Source organism: Trichosurus vulpecula, chromosome 5 (assembly GCF_011100635.1).
Source record: "Trichosurus vulpecula isolate mTriVul1 chromosome 5, mTriVul1.pri, whole genome shotgun sequence".
Lineage (NCBI taxonomy): Eukaryota > Metazoa > Chordata > Mammalia > Diprotodontia > Phalangeridae > Trichosurus > Trichosurus vulpecula.
This window is the reverse complement of record NC_050577.1, coordinates 61622596-61635709: the sequence shown is the minus strand read 5'-3', so window position 1 is coordinate 61635709 and position 13114 is coordinate 61622596. Positions and strand designations below refer to the sequence as shown.

Genomic DNA, 13114 nt, shown 5'->3' with positions numbered 1-13114 from the left:
ATGATAGACAGGTAGAACATATGGTTCATTTAGTGCAGGTGTCATTCCATGAGTCCATCATTTGGGGGTGCTACAGGAGCAGAAGACTTAGCCCCTTCTTTATAGCCAGAGTTTAAATCCATGGCATGTTGTGTTGGTGTGAAGCTTTGACTGTTGTCTAAAACTGAAGTAAGGAACATAATGTTGGTTTTCCACCTCTAGGTCATTTGTATAGATTTTGGAGTCATTCTTAACCCCCTTTTAAATGCTGGTACAGTTGATGTTTTGTTTATGTTGTTGTTATTGTTTTAAATGTGAACTCCTCATGAAAGACTCTTATATTTGCTACTGTAGGTATGATGATATTCTGATCAATGGACTACCAGATTGGCGACAGCCTGTATTCTACTACAGGCGGGTGAGAAAAATGAGCAATGCTGAGCTGGCATTACTCTTGTTCATTATTCTCACAGTGGGCCATTATGCTGTGGTTTGGTCAATCTACCTGGAAAAACAGCTGGTAAGTATTGGTAATAAATCAGATGATCTATAGTCTTCAATATACGTGTGTGTGTGTGTGTGTATACATGTATATTTATACACGTGTGTGAATAGCATTTCAGAAAGTTGTTGCTAATGCTTGAGTATTTAAACATATATCCTAAATATGTTTTTGTTTTCAAAATTCATTATAATATTTGATATGTTCCAGAGTCAATAATTTAAGAGGAAATCTTATGGAAAGAATGTCTTGTTTTCATCAGTTTCATCACTAAGGCAGAAATAAACATTTTCTCCCATTATTATGCTTTTAATCCTTAAATATTATTTTAGACATTCCTTATGTCACAGAACATTAAATACTGCATTTAATTTATTTGTTTTTTTTTAACTAAATAAGCCACAAATTTGAGTTAAATGTAATTTAACAACTTCCAGAGCCTATTTGGTATAAAGTCAAAAGCAAGGTACTAATTTACTCCCTATTTAGTCTGGAATCCTTCTATCTAGTTATATTCTTCTATGGATTTTTATTTATATACTAAAAAATAATAAAATATAATTTAAACAGTATTCATACATTAGCATTTGTTTACTCCTTGTTGAAGCGACATTATTAAAGTTGATGAATGAGAAAAGACAAGTTGAATGCTTTTTCTTCTTAGAAAACTTTGATTGCTATGGAGATACACATGACTGACAGAGGTGGACTTCATGTGTGTTTAAGGACTGGATACCATGGCAACAGTTATTGTTAAAGAGAGATGATTTTACTTAATCATGTAGGACCCTACATACATTTGCATAAATGCTACTCTGTAATGTTTACCCTTCACAGAAGAGTCCCAGTAACATTCAGAGAGTCCATGTTAATGATAACCTGTAACCATAATTCTTTATATGTTAAGGATGAACTGCTTAGCAAAAAAAAGAGAGAAAAGAAGAAAAAAGCAGGAAACAAGAGTGCGGATGAAGGGAAACTTACTGCTCTAGAGAAACATGAAAGGTGGGAGCCTGCATAAATGCTTGATGATTTTAAAGTATGTCTTAGATATGTTACACAACTTCCATTTTAAAAGAAACTGCCCGTTAATGTTTTAAGTGTTCAGCCTCTTGATAATAAGTACTTGTGTATGTATACCTAAAGGCAGCCTGTGCAGCCTTTGAAGAGCTCCAGCTTTGTTTATAGAGAGGTGATGGTCAGTAAAATATTACAAGTATATATCTGTTTTACATTCATGAGTGAGGTTAATATGTAAAACTCCGGGAGCATGCTAAGACTTAAAGAAAAGTTTCTTCACAAATTGTTTAAAAGATAGTTTCTCTTCTTAAGAAAAGCATGTTGTCTACCTATTTTTCTCCTGTATGGAAAACAAATTATTTTTTTATTTGATGGTGAAACTGATAATGGTTTTATCTTAATGTTAAGCCAGACTTATATTTAACAAATTCTAGAAATAGAGCCTTAGTGGAAAAATTCTGTCATTGCTGTTCAGTTCTGAAGCGACATAGGGAGAGAGTGACATTCAGTAAATTCTAAAAGATACCACCATTTCTTCTATTGATTCATAGAAAGAAATAAAGGGTTTAAATAGTTCACACAGCAGGGGCATGAACTGGATCAATGTGGAATGGAGATCAGAGTCTATTCTGCTTGTCTTCTATTCTGATGACATCAGTGAGTAATGCTTCAGTGAACTGCAAATGACATTAATTTTTATGTATTGGTTTGTTTATGCTACAGTCTTCATATCTGGTTGTCAGCACTTGTGAACATTTTGGTGATGGTTAGTCTTTTTTAGCTGAAGTAATCATAAGGTTTAAGAATTCATTTTATAGAAGCGATGAAAAGCCCAGGTTAGAGAGAAGGTTTTTGTTCTTTATCTGTATAAAATGATTGGAGGCTACTTGCCTTAAAACCTCAATCCTGGATTAACTTACTTGCTCTATTTATTGTATTTGCTTTATTTACTATATTTTGTATCAAAAAGCAAGTTAATCTGATGAATGTCTTCATAAATGTTAAACAAGTTTTATTTTATTATGGGTCATAACACATTTTAAGAAAGGATTCATACTGTTTGATGTTTCAATATTGTTTGTATTCAGGGAAAACTTGACCTTTTACTAAAACATTCCATTCACCCACTGGTTCTCTTGGCTTTACTATTTTTAAAAGAAAACTTTATTTACTTTAGATTGCTAATGAAACCACAGTGGCATGATTTGCTCCCATGCAAGTTGGGAATTTGGTTCTGCCTGACTGTAAAAGCCCTGCCTCAACTAATACAGGTAAAAGTCACCTTTCTTTCTCTATTCTATATAAATATTTGATTCTTACATTTTAATTATTAGTAAAAGATGTGCTTGTTTTATTGAATATTCTACATACATTCCTAATTAAAATCTCACTCTGTTTTCATATATATCTTCCATGTGGTTTTGTTGTATTTTTAATTTTTTTTCAAATTTTCATTATACCTTAAACATAACAAAAGAATTTCTATGTGTGTGAATAGAAAATACATGCAAAGAAAATTATCACATAGTATGTAATTTAAAGAGTATGCTCAATGAAAAAGAGCAATACTTAAATGGTTTATTGCCAGTTATTTAGCAATTAAGACTTTAGTTTCATATTTTAAATATTTTATTCACTTATCTGTACAATTCTGCAAAAGCTTCTATTGTTTTTATTATAAGATATAAATTTAATAGGAAATGGGAAAATAGCATGAGTGGTTTTTCAGGTGAGTGAGAGACATTTTTATTTTCTTGTACTGGTCACTTAAGTCCAGATGCTTCTGGAACTGCTAACTTGGTGCACCAACAGAAAGCCTTGCTTTTACAGAAATTGTCTTATAGGAGTCTGCCACAGAATTTAATGTTTTTGCCATCTCAAACCAGTGCTGAATTTGTATATTGCATGTGTGTATCAGTATCTTAGGCTAAGCCTGTAGAAGTTTTGAGTTTGGCCATTTTTATAAATTTCTTTGGAAAATGTTTCTTAAAAGAAAATCATATTTATATTTGCTAATTAAATAAGCTAATGTCCACCTGCTGCAGATATGCCTCCTCGATATTCACATTTCAAAGGTATTCTCCGTACGTAGTTATCTAAGGAAACTGGTGACTTCTATGACTTCTTACACTCCATTCTTTCTCTACTTTTCACCAAAATTTCCTAGTTGAGAAAACAGAACCTAAAATGTTTAACAAGTTTCTAGTCTGGGAGATGTTCTTTTCCAATGTCTTCCATTCTTCCACATAGTTAGTATTGTCTTAGGATGACTCAGAATTAGGATGGGGGAAATGGGGATTATTTGTATAGTTAATTATTTTCAATTTCTTAATTTTTAAAAAATTTATTTATGCGAAAACTTATTTTTATAGTGATACCTAAAAGGATTAATTAATAGAAAGGGAGAAAAGCATGTGCATTTTTTTTCCAATGTATTCATGGAAGAGGGAAAACAAAAAAGAATTTAAGGTTAGCTCTTATGTTGTATGTCTAAATAATTTCTGTCAGCATAAGATGTAGACAGTAGACGGTAGCAGAGCATAAACTTTGTAGTCCTTAAGGAGATACCATAAATAGAATGTCACAGAGGTCAATTCTAATACCTCCTTTATGATCTTCACTTATGAGTAATTTGAAATTAAATCCAATTTGTAGAATTTACATACTGCCTGGTTAACACTAAGGAATGATACAACCAAATGCTACAGAGGAATTAACCCAGATGAAAACTAATACATCATGTACGTTTGGATTTGCAATTCATTATTTTAAGATTGTCTCCCAGTGGTAACTAAAACCACATGCTAGGAACTGTTGTGCTTTGCCATAAACAAAAGTTAGTGGGTATCTGTAAAATATGAATTTAGATACCATGTGATAAATGCCTTATATTAATGACTTGTTTTTCTCCTTTCAGTAGTCATATTTTCTTGGACTTTAAAAGTATCTCTGATCTCCAAAGTTTGGGCCTTTTTTAATGTTTCTCTTGTATTCAGATTTTGGAATACATGCAATGGGTCACTAAAACCTTGTAAACCTAATTTTTATTTCTAAGCATTTTTTCCTTTAATTGACACCTAAGAAAACTTTGAATTTGCTTTTAATTAAGTTTTAGGTTTACCAGACTTCGATTATGTAATTCATTATTTGGAAACTAAATTCCTATTTCTGATACTTATTGTACAGCAATGTAGGTGGTATGGTAATAGTTTCATAGCTTAAAACTGCACTGAGATTTTGGGCCATCCTATAGTAATAAACAAACATTTTAACCTGATTGATGTAGAACTGGTAAAAAGAAGCAGAATACTGAACAGTTGCAACTTAGTCTAAATTTTGCCTTTTTTCTTCAGTCTAGAGTGAACTTCTCCAATTTTCCCTCCATTTTTCTTTAGCTCTAAAAAGAGAATATTGGGAATGCATGTGCCTTACCTGCTTTGTAAGAATGCTTTCTCTAATACTCTTGTAAAATCTGCTTTAATTAAAAATCAGATGACGATAAAATGAGATAATATATAAAACTCTTCGAAGGGAGGAGTCACATGGATGAAGCTCTGTCCCATTATTTATTGATATTCCTCTATGCAAATTCATAGTCATTGGTTCAGAAGCAAACTCCAAGCTAGAAATAGCCGTTTCAGAGCCAGCCAGTGACTGTCACTTATATCCAGTCCTTTTCACCTTAGTCCTTCCCCCAACAAATTAATACAGATACTTTAGTCACTTTTATCCTCATCTTTTACCCTCACTACTGTGATTGCCAACAGGAATGGCATCAATTCTGACCATAGTTCAAGATATCCAAATTCTTTGGTTACCACCAACCACCAATGATACCTCGTATAGGCAGGAAAGCTTATGCTGCTCAGAGCGGCAGCTTACACTTTGTTTGACTACCTGCTCCCTGAAGTTCCAGAGGGACTAGTTTCCTGTGGCTGCCTCATCTTTTGAAACAAAAACTTAGGTCATTCATTCCTCAGATATTTGTCGAAGGCTGACTGTGTGGCAAGGTTGGTGTTTTTTTTTCCTTCTAGATGCTGGAGGATTCAAAGATAAATAAGACATAAATCTTTCCCTAGCAGAGTTTACAATCTGATAAAGAATGTAAAGTATATTTATATATCATTATAGTATAGGGCAATACATTAAGATTGGTCTTTTACAAATTCAGGGTATAAGAAATCACTTCCAGATCTCTAGGTTTAAGGAATGACTTTTGGAGGGATAGCATTTGAACTGGGTTTAAGGTAGGTGTACAAAAAGAATTGCATAGACAGTTACTCCCATTTAGGACATTACTGACATTTTGAAAATGTGAATAAACTTAAAATAGACATTAAAATGAAACAAAATAACATTAGGCAGCAAAACATTTGCACCCTATGTTTATAGAATAAACATCCTATAAGGAAGGAAAATGGCTAAATTACCTTAGATACCCTAAGTCAATTCCAGATAAAGCCAGAGTCAATGTACATATCCCCTCCTCTAACATTCCGGGAAAGTCGTCCTCACATCTAGCACTGATTGATTGTTTGAAAAAGGCAGAATGGTAGGGGAAAGACCACTGGCTTTGTAGTTTGGGGACCCAGATTCAGATCTTACCTGTATACTACTCGTATGACCTGGAGTAGGTCACTTAACTTCCCTGGGCCTCAGTTTCCTCATCTGTAAAATTAGGAAGTTAGACTAGACAGCCTCTGAGATTTGGGAAGACTTTTAAAAATGTGTAGATCTATGGCAGGCTAGAGGCAGAGATACTAGGGAATATCATTTTTGCTGCCTTTGTATATGTCTCAAATACCTTCCAAATAAGAGGGGACCTAAGGTAATATGATAAGAATAATAGATTGTATTTATATGATCCTTTCAGGTTTGCAAAGCACTTTGTATACATTATCCCATTTGATCCTCCTATCAGTCCTGTGAGGAAGGTACTTTCTAGGATTATTATTATATACATTTTACAAATGAGACTTAGACTCAGAGAAATTATATAATATGCCCAAGTAGTAAGTATCAGAGGCATTATTTAAACTCGGGTCCTCCTGGCTCCATGTCCAGTACTCTACATGGAGTAGCTTCTCAGTATGGGATAGGAAACTGATTAGAGAGATGTCAAAGGATTGCCTTGCTGTACTTGGAGCCCAGTGGAGATTAAATAACAGATTTATTACTGCAGGGCAGCCAGTGGTGCCATAGTGCATAGAGTGCTGGGCTTGGAATCAGGAACTCATCATCATGAGTTCAAATCCAGCCTCAGACATTTACTAGCTGTGTAACCCTGGAAAAGTCACTTCACCCTGCTTGCCTCAGTTTCCCCATCTGTAAAATGAGGTGGAGAAGGAAATGGCAAACCACCCCAGTGTCTTTGCCAAGAAAACCCCAAATGGAGTCATGAAGAGTTGGACATGACTGAACAACAACGAAGCATTTCACAGTCCCTTGTAGCCACAGTGATAGTTCTGTGGAAAGAACTGACTATGAGAATAATCTTGGGGCAGATTCCTCACTACATTATAATAGTTCTTCCTGTTAAGATATTCTGTGCTTTATTAAGATTCAGAGATAGAAGCTTCCTTTTACCACCAATGCTTCTTACATTGTGACTATTATTAAGGACATGCAATGACTCCATTGCCATTAGGGCCATTTCTTTCTCAGCCCTTTCCTTCCACTGGTTTGGACCCAAACAAACAAACCACTCATGGTTAATTAGCAAATGAATGACCTGTGGTGGCTTGGGAAGCATTAGAAGGAAACTAGACTGCCTGACCTCCTCCAAGCTCAGCAATAATTTTCCAAGCAAAAAAGGGGAGTGCCCAAAAGGTTATGCAAAATACGGTAATAGCTTTTGAAAAGGCATTTCAGACCAACAAATGTTTGTATCCCTGTTTTATAGCCATGAGGGACAAAGGCAAGGAAAGATTAAGAAGCTAATCTGAGCTTTTAGGATCATGGAACAGTTCAGTTGATATGGAAGAAAGCAAAAATTCTTTTGAGATACCCAAGACTAAGGGCAAAGTCTTCTCATTCTCTGAAAACATGACATTGAGCACAAGTGACCATCCAAATGAGGAATTGTTATTTTAGATACAAAACCAGCAGTGTTAAAATGGACCAAAAAAAGTCAAAAAATAAGAAATTCTAAGGAGTTAAAACTCACTAACAAAGCATTTGACTGGGCCTTGGGAGGCCCTCTGCTAGGGATACTGTCAAAAGTCATCCTGTATTGAGTGGGAGGTTATGCTATATGCATCTTATGTTAACAAAATGTTAGAGCTGGAAGGAATTCTTAAGATCATCTAGTTAAGCTGAGGAAAGGAGGCCTCAAAAGTTTAAGAAATTTCCCCAAGGTAGCAGTAGAGTCAGTAGCAGAACTGGGTGAGAACCTGTAACTTATGACTCCCATTCCCATTGGGTTCTACCATACCATGCTGGCAATCTGTCATATTTAGCTGTTCTCTCTCCATTGGGGAGAGATAAATGTTAACTTGGGTCACTTGGGGTGTGGGATAACCAGGCCTGCTATTTCATTAGCATAGCAAGCTCTAGAAACAGAGAACTTGCGTGAAAAACTTCTGCTGTCAATACAAATAGGTATCTTTTCTACACCTAGTATCTTAGAGCTCCCAGGGCAGTGAGAGGATAAGGGACTTGTCTGGGCTCACACAACCACCATGTGCCAAGAGACAGAACTTGAATCCAGGTCTTTCTGACCCCAAAGCCAAATCTCTCTCCACTTATCCATTAGAAGGAAACTAAACTTTACTATCCCTATGGCCATCGTTCTCCTGGGGAACACCATGATAGATGGGATGGCTCAGGTCAATAAGAGAAAATAAATCAGTTTTGTTTTGTGTTAAGTGATAAGCACTACCATAAGTAGCCCAAAGAGAAATTGTGACACTATTAATAACCAAAGGGAAAGACAAGGAAAGGAGGCAGAGAACCATTCCAGTGTGAAATAGGCACTAGGTTTAGTGATACAATCACATGACAACAGAAAACACAACTTCCCCCTTTGTCTGGTGGGAGAATTCAGGCTCACTTCTCCCAGTCACCCCCTCAAGAAGCTGCTTTCTGCACCAAATACAGTGCCACCACCAGCAATGATTCTTTGATTCTCAGATAGCCCATTTGGCATAGCATTAGAGCCTGCTGCCTCTGTAACTTTCTGTGTTATCAACTCTCATGGAAGACTGAAATTGAGAATATCAGAAACTGTCCTGATTCACAAGTTTACTTTGAGTATTTTGTGCAAAAAAAAAAAAATCTATTTTTGAAAAGTTTGCTATCATGCCAACTAATTTTTATTAAATATAATGATGATTTTTATAGGGATACATTTCTGACAATAATAGTCATAACAGCAGCTGATATTCATATAGTATTTCACTATTTGCAAAATGCTTCAGATATGTAGAAGATGTGGCCAGAATATTTACTCTATCAGGGGAGTGTCCATCATCTCAAGATTTACAGAGCTACTGTAAGATTTGGGCGTCCCCAGAAAGGGAAGTCATAAACTTGGGGGTTGCTAACAGACATATATCTCCTCACTCCAAGTCCAGCACCCATCCAACAAAAAAAATCAATGAGAAAAATTCAATTTGGTTTGGAGCATTTGTCTTTATAAGTATAATTGCAGAAAAGCATCTCTAGTGTTTCATATATTGAAGAATACCTGAATTTCAAACAAAATAATGAGTCAAGCTGAAATGAGTTTCAGAGAGGCTGGAAAGTTGCCTGGCTTTTTTATGTTAGTATTTTTCCCTCTATCTTGTAGTGCTAATCCCTCATTCCATGGTAGAAAACAGGCATCCTCACCTCAGATTGATGGAAAACACCAACCTAAGGTAAACTACCACATTCATGGCATAGAGGAAAGTAAACAAGAGATAATGAATGTCATGATGACATTTTATCACCTTTTGAATTCCATTAGAAGAAGTTGAGAGCTAAATTGGTAATGTGAATGAGCTGTTTGGATCCTCAGAGTTTATCATACTTTCATATCACTGACCTAAAGCTTATGTGGAAGGTTTTATAAACAAATCCACTATAATATGTTTTAAGAAATTAATTTAGGAAATTCTTCTTTAACTATTAGAGGACAACAGTAATTCTATCATTGAAAAATTTGTGACCTAAACCAAATATTCATGTTAACACAGGCCCGCTAGCCCAAGGGCTAAAAGAAATTAAACTGTTTCTCCCTCTCGCTACTTTAAAATTTTTTACCTTAGAATCTCTATGTGAATATCTTTCCTGTAGGCAGACATTTGTGTTTTCTTATTTTCCAGATGTGAAGAGCAGGAGGAGAATTGATATGTGAGGGTGTGCAGGAGCTTTCATCTCCACTGAACCATATAGTCATAGAAGGTTAGAGCTAGGAGGGACTTTAGATGTCATCTAACCCAAACCCTTCATTTTTCAAATGGGACCCCTGATTTTCCTTGGGCATAGAAGAGGAGCTGCAGTGAAGGCAAAAACTTATAATTTGTATGAGTCAGAAAGCCAATCACCTGCAGTCAGTTGAGATCATGGAAGATAAAATTTTTATTAACTTGTATCCAGAAGATGATAGTGCCTAACATAGTACCTTGCATTTAGAAAGCGTTCAATAAATATTTGTTTTATAAATTTGTTGATTCAGGTCTTTGACGGGACTGCAATCCATAAAGAGTTCCATAGCTTTAAAAAAAAAATCCATATAAGCATTACAGGGTGTACCTTGGGGAAAACATTATGTAAACCAACATCGTGTCGTTACTTTTCCCAGGAGGGCTACAATTCATCTTTTTTTTTTAATCCCACTTCTCAGTTGATATCTGGATACTTCTGTAGCCATGTCCTTGTATTCTGCATGAAGTTTCATGAGGGCTAGTGATTTTAGGATTTACTGTCAGTTCTATTACCATTCTTTGTGTGAGTAGATCAGTGAGAGAGGTTAACTTTACTTTGTTGATGTGTGTGTGTGTGTGTGTGTGTGTGTGTGTGTGTGTGTTTACTTTATCTCAAGGGAGAATACTCACTTTTAAAACAGCATAACAGCATTTCTTTTGAAATGGGATCATGTGGTTTTCGAAGCCTCATTTGTTCACGAACAAACAAAACTATACCCTTGATAAGTCTTTGATTTATTCAAATTCGTATTTTTATCAGTCCTTGAGAAAAAAACACAAGTCTGGTTTTACAAATGATTGGAGAAAATCTCTTGTTTGACAAAACTTTCAGTTCCTATTTAGATGTTCCTAGTCATTGTTATCAGCTATATCTACTTCATTGCCTAATCATTTACACAACTCACAATAGATACCATTCCCAGCCATTGTCATGCTCTGTTTTCTCCTTCCAACCGCAATTGAGGTAGGGGTTAAAAACTGGCCTAGTGTGACTACGTGTTCAACTTGATTCCACAAACTTCTCGCAGAGGCAGAAAGCAGAGTTGTAACTAAAGTGAAGTCACTGGGAATTTGCCCCAGAAAAGTAGCTTCCTCCTATGGCAATTTGTAGACCACTGGCCTCATGCCTCAAGGTCCTCTACTGGCCTGTTACAGAGCTCACACTTCCTTACCCAGCCCCTACCCCAAGAATCATATGGCCATGGTGCTCCAACCCTAGGGACCTGCCCAACCTCCCACAGGGTGTACTCACAGGTTCCTTCCCCCAGAACAACTGCATAATGTAGTTGGATTGTCTTCTGATGCCACTCCAATAGCCCATGGCATTGTTCTGTCCTCAGCCCTCTCCCTTGCACTGGCCTCTAAACTACCACCCCACCCCCAACACAAGTGGAAGAATTTATTAGGGAACTGGAAATTTTTGTGGGTCATATCAGACATTTAAGCAGAAAGAGAAGTAAAATGTTAAGGTCTAGTTTAGTCAAATAATCATTTATCAAGCACCTAATATATACCTAACTCACTGTGTTTATGTAGTTGCAAAGTACTTTACATACATTGTCTCATTTAATCCTCATAAAAGCCATCCAAGGCAGGTACTGTTATCATTCCCCTTTTACAAATGAGGAAATTAAGGCTCAGAGAGATAAAGTCATAGCTGGTGAGTCTATGAGGCAAGCTTCAAATCCTGGTCATCTGGACTTCATTAGCACCACAGAGACTATACCACACTGCCTCCCTTAACACTCTGCCAAGTGTAGTTATGAGACACCAGTGGAGTATTCAGCATGGCCTGTACCTTGGAGGAGTTTGCCCTCTACTTAAACAGAGCTGGCATATATGAACCAAAGGGAAGCAAATGTTTAATTATGTGATGTTGTTGAAAGTGGAGAGGTGATAGAGTAGGGTCCTTGGAGAAGGTGAGGGTTAGACAAAGTCTTGGCAGATGGGTAGGATTTCAGTAGGTGGAGAAAGGAAAGGGTATCCTCAGCTGGGGAAGAGCTTAAACAAAGGTCCAGGGGTAGGAGGGAGTTCCTACCTGGAGCTCAATGAGGAGACTAGCCCAGCCAAAGCAGGTGCCATGTGTTTGAGAAATATTGGAAAGAGGGGATGATATGTTATGAAAGGTTTTGAAAGTCAGGCAAAGGAGTTTGGATTTGATGTGGCAAGCAAATGAAGGCTATTTCTAGCTTCTTGGGCAAAATAATAACATTAAGAAAAACACATTTTAGAAATATTTTTTGACAGTAGATAGATAAGTCAAGAAGGTGCCCAGAGGTAAAAAGACTACCTAGAAGGCATCTCTCTTATCGTGAGCACAAATGTAGTATGAGGAAAATCAAGGAAGGTAGGTGATAGGGATGGTCCAGGCTGCATAATTGGGAAGGCATGGAAGTGCTAGGGCAAGAGTGGAAAACAGTGTGCGGTGGAGCAGATGAACTCTGTGTAGCAAAGAGGGTGAGGGCAGAACAAGAACCATGCCCTATGAGGACAGGGGTGGGGTGGGGAGGGCACTAGAGAGACTAAAGGTTGGAGCCAGGGTGAATGGATTTTAAAGGTGTGAGGCAGAGGAAGAGACTGAAGGAGAGGAGGTAATGATCAGAGAAGGGAGCTTCAGGGGTTAAAATTATGTTAGTAACAAAGTTATGGCTGATAGAGCTAGGCTGTGATCATCTTGTTGCTAGCTAGATATGGGAATTGATAAGACTGATAATCTGGGAGGTCTGAGTATTTGAGGAGACATCAGTATGTATATGAAATATATATGGCATCGTATATACCATATGACATCATATACATACACACACACATACATATATGAATGAAAATCATCAAATATGAAGGCAGAGTTTGGAGCGGTGAAGTAGGATGAGCCAAGTACCAAACAACTTGAGAAAAGACCTGGATTCTGGTAGATCCTACCAAGAATAGATATTCACTACAGACCACTTGATACAGGATGCTGGGACAAACCTCAAAAAAGGAGAGGTTGCTATGTGACAGTGTCAGAGAGGAGAGTCTGGAATTGGCAGTAAAGTGTATGATAAAACCAATACCCATCAGGGCCTCTCCTCACCATCCTCCCTCCAACATGGATTAAAATAGATGTTTTTTTTCCCTTAAAAGCCACAAATTGGGGATTTGATTGGTCTGGGGTGGCTAGGCACAAGCTATACCTCCTTTGATAACACTTCCTGGTGCCCTA

General features: G+C 36.8%; 1 protein-coding gene across 1 annotated transcript in view; it reads left to right on the top strand.

The window, feature by feature from the left end:
- The window catches only part of DNAJC1 (DnaJ heat shock protein family (Hsp40) member C1), a 268811-nt gene that overhangs the window by 102770 nt on the left and 152927 nt on the right, over positions 1 to 13114 (top strand). Inside the window, exons 4-6 of the mRNA XM_036759852.1 lie at positions 334 to 499; positions 1389 to 1486; positions 2679 to 2772. Of these exons, the coding sequence (XP_036615747.1) occupies positions 334 to 499; positions 1389 to 1486; positions 2679 to 2772 (358 nt within the window). The remainder of the gene's footprint in view (positions 1 to 333; positions 500 to 1388; positions 1487 to 2678; positions 2773 to 13114) is intronic.